At 34.9% G+C, this 12,721-nt stretch overlaps 1 protein-coding gene across 1 annotated transcript in view; it reads right to left on the bottom strand.

Moving 5' to 3' along the window:
* LOC129254994 (rabankyrin-5-like) overlaps nucleotides 1-12,721 on the bottom strand; it is a 30,158-nt gene that overhangs the window by 16,735 nt on the left and 702 nt on the right. The window contains exons 2-10 of the mRNA XM_054893540.2: nucleotides 7,820-8,015; nucleotides 7,272-7,390; nucleotides 5,716-5,851; nucleotides 4,893-5,016; nucleotides 4,426-4,575; nucleotides 3,379-3,544; nucleotides 2,784-2,988; nucleotides 1,866-1,934; nucleotides 751-902 (exon numbers count right to left, since the gene is read on the bottom strand). Coding sequence (XP_054749515.2) covers nucleotides 751-902; nucleotides 1,866-1,934; nucleotides 2,784-2,988; nucleotides 3,379-3,544; nucleotides 4,426-4,575; nucleotides 4,893-5,016; nucleotides 5,716-5,851; nucleotides 7,272-7,390; nucleotides 7,820-8,015 — 1,317 coding nt within the window. The remainder of the gene's footprint in view (nucleotides 1-750; nucleotides 903-1,865; nucleotides 1,935-2,783; nucleotides 2,989-3,378; nucleotides 3,545-4,425; nucleotides 4,576-4,892; nucleotides 5,017-5,715; nucleotides 5,852-7,271; nucleotides 7,391-7,819; nucleotides 8,016-12,721) is intronic.

The following is a 12,721-nucleotide window of genomic DNA, read 5'->3' as shown; positions in this document are numbered from 1 at the left end:
CTGGAAGCAAGATAGAAATGGATTGAGGAAGGAGGATGCACTGATTGGAGTAAAGTGGAAGGAGTAGCGAGGGTGATTTCTGTGAGTACAAGGTGAATCCAACCCTCGTAGTCTGGGACTATACCGAACTTAAAACCTGGATGAATGACTGACATTGTCTGTCCAATTGATTAATCAACACAAAAATACATCAAAATGGCTCAGCCAGGGATCAGCTGAGTAGCTACTGACTAGAACATTCATACAATCTTCCCTGCAAAATTTATTCTTTTCTATTTTGCCTCTTTCATAAATTATTGGTCCATAATATCCATATTCCAGTTGATCAAAACCTAGTGCAAGACTGTATGTATATGAAATAAAAATATACTCATGTACTTGATCATATCTGATAACCATCATAATGTGAATTAGGAGTTAAGGTTTCAAAATCATCTTGAAAATCCAGATGTTAGTTTACAGACCCCCAAATGACCTATCAACTCGGCCTTGTCACTTGAAGTTACACCCACCCATTTGCTGATTCTTGATAATCATCATATTGAAAATTTATCGAAAAGGGACTTAAATTTTAAAATTATCAAAATCGTAACTTTGATTAAGTCCTTCAATTTTTGATAAACCCTCTCCTAATGATCTTGGCAGGTAGACTGTCATAACTGTAGCTAGAGTAAGTGGCATTATCATCAGTGGCCAACAAAGGGTAGAATCATTACAATTTCTCAAGAGGTCAAATGTCAAGGGTCTTACCTGTTTGTGGGTTGATCGCATCAGGACTACATCCTCTTCTAATGAGCTTGGCAGCTAGACTGTCATCATTGTAACTGGTATTAGTGGCAGTATTATCCAGAGCCCACCAGAGAGCAGAATCACCATCATTATTCAATAGATCAAAATTGATCCTGGACAAGAGACAAAGAAAGAAAGAAAGAGAGAAGAGTATATATCAAGTGTATCCTTGTCATTCTTCAAAATTAAAATTGGTGCCCCTTTAACAGCAATCATTATATTCCTGCCTTGTACCACAAGCTTCATATCTCTGCTGTTAATCATTCAAGCAATCAGCATGCATGTCATATAAAAAAAAATAATACAATCAAATTTATTTGTGCAAGCTTTAATCTTCATGGATTTATCATGAAATCTGGCAAGGGAGGAAGAGAGACATAATTAGAAACCCTTTGCTATAAACGACTTATTAATGGAAATTTATATTGTTCAAAATGCATGATGAACAAGATCCCGATACTTTTAAAGTTATGATGACAATTCAAAAACTTTACCTTTTCAATGTTGATACCCTCAACATGGTCAAAGTTCATTGACACTTAATGACCTTTGAACTTGGTCATGTGACCTGAAACTCATGCAAGATGACTGTCGATACTTGATTACCATTATGGACAAATTTTAAGAAATAGGCTCATATACTTTATAAGTTATGACATTTCATAAATTTAACCTTGGTTACAATGTTGATGACGTTGCCGCCGTCAGAAAAGCGGTACATATAATCTTTGCTCTGCTATGCAGGTGAGACAAAAATTATTTTAAAACAGCACAAAATTTCCAATAAAATGTATGGTCTTAAAGCCTACAAAAAGAAATGTACAGTATAAATAGTATTGAGTTATGTTGAAATGTCACAATTTGTACCCCAAATTCATGGAAAGACCCACTTAAGATTTGGTGTTGTTGTATATATTTCTATTAGAAAAAGTGAGAATGTTAATGTATCCTTGTACTAAATTGTATTTATATGTTCACTGGAAGTATCAATGAAAATATCATAGATATAAATATGTAAGAAAAACTTTCATTTATCAACAAGAGTCATTCGATAAAACCCACATAGATATACTTACGATTTGTGGGTGAGGAGTTTATCAAACACAGCAGTGTTTCCGCTTCCAATCGCAATGTGAATGGGTGTGCTGAAAAACAAATGTAATGTTAACAATATCAGTTAAGGAAATTTTCAGTCTAAATATATACTTTCATTTTCCATAATCATAACAACTGGAATTCAATAACGCAAGTATCAAGTATGAAATTCACCATCACCATCATCAATGCCATCATTACCATTATCAAAACCATTCTCATCATGTCCTCCTCCTCATCATCATCCCAGTTATCAGGAGAGACCTGCGGGTCACAGTTCTGTGTGCGCGCCCTTCTTGGCTACCCAGATTGGCTGGCTCCTCCAATGCCCCTTTGAATGTCTTTGACAGATATATAGCGCTATACAAATGCTGTGCATCATCATCATCATCACCATCACACTCATTACAATTACAAACACCATCATCACTAACAATATCATCTTCATGATTATTAAGATCATTATCATCATCATCATAACAAAGTTCAAAGCCAAAGTCATAGAAATAAACAAGAAAATAATGAAACATTAAATGAATTGATTTTCAAACCCAAATTTTTCAAATGCAATTGTTAGGAATGCTACAAACAATATCTACACCAAAAGTTAGCATTCCAGTATTATTTCAGCAAATTAGAGGGAAAAGTATGATTTATGAATAACTAAGCATAGTTAATATAAAATAAAATTCAATTATGAAAAAAATAACCATACAGCAGTGTAGAATACATTGCACACTACTATCATTCCATAATTTTTTAGGTGTCAACAAGTGATTGGTGGCCAAGATCTCAAAGTGGGGGGGGGGGGGGGGAGTGTGTTAATTCACCCCCCCCCCCCCATTCCCAGCCAGAGAACAGTCGAAAAATCCAGTCATGGTTATTTTTAACCTACTTACTTTCCCTTGCTATCCTGTGCATTGGGGTTGGCTCCACCCTGTATGATCTGTTCTGCTACCCTAACCATACCTTCCAGCTGAGCTGGGTCAGTCACAATGGGGTTAAAACCAGATACCATGTGAAGGGGTGTTTCTCTGTCACCCTGGGTAGCAGCATTTACATTGGCCTTAGACTTGATCAGGAAGTTGGCAGAAAATTCATCCACTAAAAGAAATAAAGAGCAATATAACACCCTAGATCATCAAGTTTAAGTTATTATTGCTGTAGACAGGAATGTTATTCTCTTACCACTAATATGAATACTAATGCCACTACTACTACTTCTACTACTAATGATGATAATAATAATAATAATGTGATTTGTAGGGGACCTTATGATTCTAAAATTTTAATGTCAATGAGGCATATGTATATGAGAACAAAATCTGAATTGCTACATAGATTTGAATATTGTAAATTCAAACACACTTAATGTGCTTGTCTATTTTTTCATGTAAGGAGGAGGGTCAAGTACTGTCTTATCCTAGCCACCCAAATGTTTGCAAGCTATGCTAGAAACTTTCTAAACACTATCTAAAACTGTCATAAACTCACCTCTTTTGATTGCTTTGTGCAGCAGACAATGACCCTGACGATCTGCCCTATCTATGTCCACTTTGTGCTTGACCAGTTCACTGGCAATACTCTCTTGCTTGGAAGACAAGGCCAAGTCCAGTGGAAGATCACCTCTGTCATCAACCTCATTTAGTTTCCCTGGTAACTGGATTATTAACAATACACACACTTAACAATTTTTAGAATATAAGTGTTCTTAGAATCATGTTTAGACACAATATATTCATTATTCTCAAGACTCAATTTGGTATCAGTGTGGATAGGGTAACCATCAGGGTTTTCATTGAAGAAAAACTCACATATTGCATTATTGCTGGCACTTGAGAGAAATAAATGTAAAAGGAGAAAGCAATAAAGCTATATCTTAATAGGGGGCCATGTTTACAGACAACCTGGTAAAAACAACCCCATACCGAGTGTTTAAGCGTTTCTTGTTCAGAATGTTACATTATACATTTATCACAAGAGTAACTTAATCTTAATATTAGACTTGATGATTTCCCCAATCAGTAATTAAACAAAATGATCAAACATGAGGAAATGGGTTGGCCATTAAGATATTCTAGAAATTGTGTCACTAAAAAAATAGTAACATTATTTACTGAAAATGTCCATACATCACATACTGTACATACTAATTTTAATGAAAAAAAAATAAATGAAGGTACCGTCTATGTTCTAAGTGTGTCAAAATTGTTACTATATGTAATTCAAAACCATATAGTAAGGCAGTTGAAAAATCACACTTGCGCGCAAACATTCCGACAGTTCATTCCTGTAACAGGAGATATACATGGTGTAGGCCTAGATGATGGCTAAAAATACAAGTTGATTTGTTTGCTCTCAGTTTTAGTCAATGGACTGGTTGAAGGCATGGTATGAATAGACAAAGAGGAAGTTGGTTTAGACCATGGTGAAAATTAATAAACATCATTCTGGGGCTACCACCAATATCTGCCTTATTATATTACAATTTTCATTGGCACTTACACAGGGCTTCTACAATTTAGCGATTAGTATTCTTACCTGTGCATCATATTCTACAAGGTAGAGAAATACAATATCCTCTCTCCTATTCCTGATAGCCGTATGAAGAGGGAATGGGGCCTTGGTCTTGAACATCTTGTACAGAAGAGGAGCAGCCATGTTGCCAAAGTCCTCACTAGTGAAATCATTCTGGAAAAGAATCGTAGAACATTAATAAACAATATGGAAACAGGTCACCAAGAGATTCATTTAGAAATTCCCAATCTTAGCGAAAACCTGTCATTAGTGGAAACCTGTTTTAATTAAGTAGTTTTGTCTCCTATTGGAAAAGAATGTGTAGTATAAAACTTGTATATAAAGGCCATCCTGTCAGCAGTTGCCACTATTTCTGCATCCCATGGGCAGCTTTAATAAACAGGTTTTATGACAGTGGGCTGTGCAATCAAAAGGTATAAAACCTGAATTGGCATGACTATTCTGTGCATTTCAATTACAACAGAGCTTACCCAATGGCTTGATATGAGTTCAGAGCAGTAGCCTTTGAGTTGCATGGCACCGATGTCCTCTGCAACCTGGTAGTAACGGATGCAGTTCCGAACATTGACAGAAGACATCAGGGTCTTCTCACATCTGTGGAGGAAAATAACATATTTTATTTTTATTTTATTTTTTATGGGTGTTGGGATGGAGTAGGAGGGCTGAAAATGATGGGAACTTTCTTAATCCTTTTATCGTTTGGAGATAACATTGTGATCAGTTTTTTTTTAAGCCAAGAAGTATTTATCAGGCTCTGACATTAATAATGAAGTGCGTAACTAGGATACCAACTTTAGGGGTGGTTTCATGACTCCTTCCATTTGTATTGAGTTCCTTTCTTCATATCCAAGCTTTTGATTTGCAATGCAATATTGGTGACACAAAAGAGAATAAATATAAGATGCCAAATAACTTGCATCACAGAAGTTGTATTGCAAATGGGAGATTCAGTGGAAGATTCATATTGACCAAAAAGTTTAATTCTGTATGAGGTAACAAACATTCTATTTTTAAAGTATGATTACTCAATGGAAGCGAGATATGCCATTTGAAAGTTATCACCTTCTTTTTTCAGAATTGATCATTATAATAATCCAAAACTCATTTACATTAATTTTGTAATGGTTTAGAGGGAACTGGGGCCATTGCAGAACGATTTGCATTTTAAACACAAATAAAAAATATTAAGGAATAATGAGCTTCTAATGGGTTGAAAATCAAGTTGTGATTGAAGTTTGATTGCAAATCTTACTACAACAGGCCCTATATAGGAGCCCGGATCAAGAAACTGACCTGTCTTGCAATGGTTCTAAATGGAACCTACTGGCTGCTCTAAGAAGATCTAAAACAAATGTATCATCTTGTCTCAATGTGATCACATCAGTATAAACCCACTTCAGCAAGTCCATACCAACCTCATGACCAATATCTGAAAAGAAAACAATGGTAGTTGATTTATAAAGATAGCTTAACATACAAAGGATAGCAAGATTACAGAAGCAAGAGGAAAGAGAGAGAGAGGGAAGAACAATTAACAAATAATGTTCATTGAAATTATTTCTTAGTTTATGATGATAAAATGTATAACTGAGGTAAGCATGTAAACAATAATGAGGATAAATGGAGGATATAAGTAACACATGTATATAAACAGAGTATACAGTGTAGTTACAAATTAGTGGATGTTCAAAAGAACCAGGTCCATTGATTGTATGTACAAACAACAGGTTTTTAATACATGTAATAAACAAAGCCCCAAAACAATATGCTGACAGGTTACTTAATAGACTTTTTCTCACCTTAGGCTTTACCATGCGATAAAAGTTGTAAAATTTCAAGATTATGAATATTGATATCATCCCAATGTGACACCTATTAGTAACTATACATCCTTTAAAGGAAGGAATTAGGAAAAGGAAAGTACAAGAGCTTTCCTGTCATGCCTATTGTATGAACCACAATGGTCGTGACATGAATCGTACCCTTGCAATATTGTGGGTTTTCCCATACTTGATTAACAAATGACACCTTGTTGCTATAAATTGATATATAAGTCGCCATACTTTGGGATTGGCTTTGAAGTTCAACTTTACGAAATAGTAACATATAAATTCATAGCAGCATAATGACATTGTTAATGATGACTAACTATAAAGTATAAACTTCATTTAATATTGGGTTTTCATGGGCCTACACATCTATGTAATTAAAATGCATCTAATTACATTTTTATGAATTTATGAAGAAATACCAATTTGAGTTTCTCATAACATACGCTACCAATGTTCATTATTACGAGAGGCCTGGTGGGTCAAGTAACTTACGTTTCCCTGCAGCACCACCGCATATGAAAATATAAAGAATTATTTTTTTTAAACTACAATACCCAAGTGAAGGGAAGAATGAGGATTATTCAGTAATGTACAAGCTGTGCAATCCCAGGAAAATTGCGTAAACAGAACATTGATTAATTTATGGTGTTAAGTATTCTTTGGTTAACTGATCTTTCAGGATTATACATGTAGCATGTGAGTGATATCACAATTATGATGCAACCAGCATGCATGTATGAACTGCACTAAAATAAAAACTACATGTAATAGTACAGAATACATGCATTCACTGTACAGGCCTACTGTATCTCTGATAAAGATATTTTTGTTGAAAACTAGTGTCTATTGGAAAATATGAAAATACATACTTAAAGCCCTTTCAAATATAATGGATTAAAGTTATGTACACGGCAGAATAATGCATATACAGACAAAAAGATTGTTAAACACTTGCCTCAAGAATTTCTATGGACCAAAAACATTTTGCAAAAAAAGAAATGCAATGTACATGTATACCTGTAAAATCAATACTGTGTACTTCAGCCAAATTGGGCACTCCCCAGTGGTCACTTCGGGCTGCAAGGACAAACTTGTGAGCTTTGACCTCTTGACCTGCCAACCGGACAACCAGGTCACTATTTAAAATAATGTTCATAGATTCATAAATGTAACATAGCATGTACTAGTATTGAAAATGTCAATGAACATGTCTGAAGGGACTATGAATATTCCAATGTTATAGCAGGTATCTAAAAAAATAACATGTCTGTACATGTATGTAAAATACTGGAACCACTTCTGCAGTGGATATATGTAGTAAGTACTCTGCAACAGTGCAAATTAATTTGAAATTATCAATTCATACAAACAAAACTTAGTTCAGAGATGAGTCACAAAGTAAATTTAACTTGTTTCTTATAACATTTAAGAAATGGCAAGAACAGCATTAAATCATGTCACTTTATTGTCCACTCTATACAAAGAATATGATCTGCATTAATCAAAATTGATGAAATTTGACAAGTATTAATTGTAGAGCAAATACAAAAATACACTTTCAATACCTGTATAGCTCCTTATCAAACAGGTCAGCAACAGTGAGCAGGAGTCTTGACACAAAATTGCCTTCTTCCCCTTTCCCTCGACCGCTGTTAGCTGCAGTGGCAACATTGTACTTCTGTTCTACCTCTGCTAGACGATTCTGCAGCTTCACATACTCCTGTCGCAACAGGTCCAGATGACGCTGCAGCTTCTCCGCTTCTGCAAGAATGGTCAACAACATGACAACAGATTTTTCAAATGAGTCAGTATTGGAGAGGGAATTCAAATCCTGAAATTGTTTCTTAACAGGGATCTTCAGATCTAGAGACTACAGATTCCAACAAGTCTAAGATCACTAACGACATCACTGATGGTATAATTAAATCAATCCGATTTTTGGTGAGTAATGAGGATAACTCCTTGTTATTATCTGACTGCTAGGAAAGCAAGTGGATCATGGAATGGAGAGGATTACCCTCTCTGTGGACCAGGACGTATCATAATATGTATCAATTTCAGTTTGAATCCTTGTCATCCACGTAATCGACTGTCCAATGACTAGACCATAGCGCCTTGATACAATTCACTCTTAGACATCATAACGTATTATATTGAAGTAGGGCGTTGAGACAACAAAATTCCTGGTTCCAATAAGAGTACAGTTTAATACACCAGAAATAACCAGTCTAGTCTGTTGCAAAAAAATATGTTATTCGCCCAAAGCATAAATTTGTTATGACAAGCGGTGCTAATTAACGTAAGCAACAATGTTCTAAAAGTGCTTTCTGACTAAAATATGCCATGGTTTAGATTTAGATAATTGTGAGAGGAACAATTAGATTAAACTGATTAAGCTGACTTAGAAATGTTTTTATCCCACATGGAGATGATGATTAGGAACACACCAAGAGCTGACAGATGGGATTATCACATCACAATGGGGATTATCCTCTATGAGGGGATCGGAGAGGAATGAAGGGCCCATGGATATTGTGGAGGGGTCCTGAGGGGAAATTGATGAGTTTCAACAACAATAATTTGAAGGGGTGATATATGGGGGGGGGGGGGTGAAATTAAGTTCAAAGTGCTCATAAACTCTTAAAATGACTGGAATCCTCCACAAACTATACTTATGTACATTTGCACATATAGCCTTCTTGCCTTTTAAAATTTCTTGGCACATCATCAATTTTAATTCCTTTCAAATTTGTTTTCCATCTTTAAAAATCACCATAAATTGTAAATACATTATTACTGACATAATATGAAAATGGGGGATACCCTTAATTAGCAGAGATGGCTTGTAAGCAGGGTCTCAACATATATGAAATTAGCATTGACATTATAAAATAAATCATACATAAAGAAAATCCCATACAACCATGCAAACACAAAAACACACACACCCGCACACATATATGAGAAAACTGAAAGAGAGAGAGGGAGGGAGAGACAGCATAAAAAGAAGTAGTAAGAATGAGTCATAAGGAAATGAATTGAGATTGTAAAAAGAAAATGAGGGAAATTTGTCGTTCATGAAGGGAAGAGGATGATGATAAGATAAAGAGATAATGGGATTATAATATTGTATAAAGCTACTCAACATCCAGTCATTTTAGAAAAATAAAATCTTTAGAGTTTGAATTTGGAAAGAGTTGAACAAGGCTTTTCTACAATTTGATTGTAGATCTACAATAAATGAATTTGAAAAAACATGGAATAGGTCCAGATGAAACCTAAAGTTGATGAAATGATTTACGTTTAAAAGTGTTGTAATTATGTATGGTTGAGTTGAGGGTAAATATATTTTCAACAATTTTTTTTGGTAAAGAAATGCATAAATTTTTTTTTTTAAGATTTTAAAAAATTTGTAAAAAATTGTATTTGGCTCTATTCCATGCCTTATTTTTATTTGGCAATTAGTTATGAGTGATTACTTTTGCCACACACTGTATGTTAGGTGAGACTATTTTTTTTTCCATTCTGACACTTTTTTCCCTCCTTTTTTCCTTATTTTATTGTTTTGCTATTATGATATAGTATCTTATTTCAATCATTAAAGAATGAGAGAGAAAAAAACCCTGATGAAACATGTCATCAACAAAGCTGTAGCCTTGTAGGGGGGAGTACTTCCAGATGTTCTCTAAAACAATAAAGGTTGTTGATCTCAGTTAAATTAAAATAGAACTAAAAACTAACTAACAAAAGGGGATAACATTTTGACAATCCTCAAGTCCCTATAAAGTGTTATTCTCAGTGTACCAAACATCATCGATCAATATTAACAGATTAGTGATGACCAGGGAACTTACAACAAGTTTCTAGACAGGAATAACCATTGTGTCTGACATTTTACTATCATCCCCATTGTGGAGCCAACGTAATTCAGCAGAACAACCAATGTACAGAGACTGTAGCTTTTGGTCTTATTTCTTACACATTTATATTTGTAGTTAGGCCTAACGTTAAAGCCTGTTTTTTTTTTTAGATCAGTGTACTGAGTCGGTTAGAGCACCTGTTTTGGATAAGATCGTATATCGTGGGGTCCCACGTATGCTGAAGCCGAATCCGAAACACGTCTATCAAAATTTGATGCTCTAGCATTGTATACTACTACTTGTGTGCCTGAAATTCAGGGTAGGTTTGAATGCAGTTGGAAAACACTGTCCATCAGAGAGGACGCAAATATATGTTAGTCCCGTGTTAGAGAGTCACAACCTAGATCTACAGTATGGCATGCGCACCAACACTATTCATCAAAGAAAAAAAAAGGGTGTTCATGCATGGTGTTTATCCGGCCGGTGTACTGCACTTGCCGGTCCCGTTTAAGAATATCTTCAGAACTAAAAAGAAGGTCATATCAATCTTACATTTTGTTCAAGTTCATTTGCCATAATAATCAATGCCTGGTAACAATTGCGAGCATTATACCGAAAAACAAGACAAGTTTTGTTTGGATAGTACCGTACTTAGCACCCAAGGGTTTATTACATGCCGCCGCGCACAGAAAAATCAAGCCATAAAAGTCGTGTGCTGTGGACACCAGAAGTGGGATCCCAGCACGCGCGACCCACTAGTTAGAAATCCACTGCCAAACGCAGTTCATGGTGCGAGGTTAGTATACTAATTAGTTAGTATACTAATTAGTAATAGTGAGTGCGTAATTAGTAGATCTAAAAAAAGATCTAGATCTACACGGTTCTTCGACTACAGGCTATTTCAAGTTGGATCTACTTTTTATAGCCGGCGGTACCGGTACTAGTAGTAGTCTAGGGGCCTGTTGCACGACGAGATGAGCGATACGTAGGAACGTCCTAGGACCATTCTTCCGAGATAGGAAGATTGGCGACAAATCAGCGCTTTCCGTTTCACGAAGGCAATCTTGTCTTCCAAGTCCGCAACATCGTTTGATATCGATATTATCGGAAAAATATTTAGTCGTCATCGTCACCTGAACCTTTTATTTCGAAATGACGACTTTTCATAAAATAATTTATTTCAATTAATGGAGGTCAAATAATTTGTTTATTACCGATAGTAGAGATGATGTATGGAGCTTACTTTATGAGGTAAAAGGAGAACAAAAATTGAAGATTCACAAACATACCTGGATAAAATCGAAATTTTCATTATTTCCTCTATCTAGAACACGGTACCCTTTAGTAAGGACACCTTTCATTGATATTCCAACGAAAGAGACCCTTGTCCGAAAATAAAAATTGAAGTAACTAAGTAATTTCGGCATTGTATTATTTCAATATTCTGAATTTTTATAGAGTACTTATCTAAAGTGATAATTTTGCAAATTATGCTTTAAATGTTATTTGTTGATGTAAAAATGAGGTTTGAATGGAGTAAACAAAATCAACGTGTCTGATTGTATGAGACTAAAAAGGAAAATATGAGAGGCTGCGTGTGAAAAATCGAATTTAATTATTTTATTCATCAGATATAACGCAAGAAATACAAATGTGAGTGTTAAGAGTATAAACATACATTTGCATGAAAATTAAGTTTAAGTAACCAAGGACAATCAAAATATGAAACTTGCTGCAAACTTGTCAAGTGGGTAAAGTAGCATTACAATAATAAAACATAGAAAAATATGTGAAATCAATTCAACAGGGAAAAATACTTTTTACAGAAACAATGCTAAAATGACAATGATCATAAACGTTTTATGTTGATAACTTTATGGAAGTTAATATAACATAGGCTTCAATAATATAGAAAAAGATATATGCTCAACATTTCATAGTTAAGGAGTCGAGACATCATTATATGATCTACCACATGAGCCTTTTCGTATGGACTTTCCACAACCCTGTCTATCATCATAGGTACAATGAACTTAACTTTATTTGTAATGATGGTGATGGATTCATAAGCTTTAGGCCTAATATTTTTAATTCAATTATTTATTTTGTTACCGGCAGATTTTTTCATTCATCACCTTAACACCAATTCAACAATTTTCTATAAACAGATAAAGAAATGATTTAGCATGCTTAGTAACATCTCAGTTTTGTATCGTGTTTGATTTTATTTCATTTTTTAAATTTTTTGCTGAACGTTATAAACACATGTTTACTTTACCATAGTCTTTTCATAATATTTATCTAATGATGAAACATGGGGGTCAGAGAGGTTGCCGCCCATTTCGATATTTCAAGTTTTTTTTTTTTTTAATGGAAAAGGGGTGGGGAAAGAGGGAGAAAATAATGTGAGGAAATAAACGAAAGCATATTTAAAAAAAATTATTCAGGCCTATAGATTACCCCGGAGAAAAATGACCTCTGTTTTGAAATTGATGCCATCAGCCACGTGACTTGGCACCATCCAAGATAAAATGCATATGAGTGCAATCGAACGACCCCCCAAACTGTTTAAAGGTGATGTCAGTGACAGTGTGGCTTGCCGTAAAC

Source organism: Lytechinus pictus, chromosome 2 (assembly GCF_037042905.1).
Source record: "Lytechinus pictus isolate F3 Inbred chromosome 2, Lp3.0, whole genome shotgun sequence".
Classification (NCBI taxonomy): domain Eukaryota; kingdom Metazoa; phylum Echinodermata; class Echinoidea; order Temnopleuroida; family Toxopneustidae; genus Lytechinus; species Lytechinus pictus.
The sequence above is the reverse complement of the archived record's forward strand: the minus strand, read 5'-3'. Positions and strand labels throughout refer to the sequence as shown.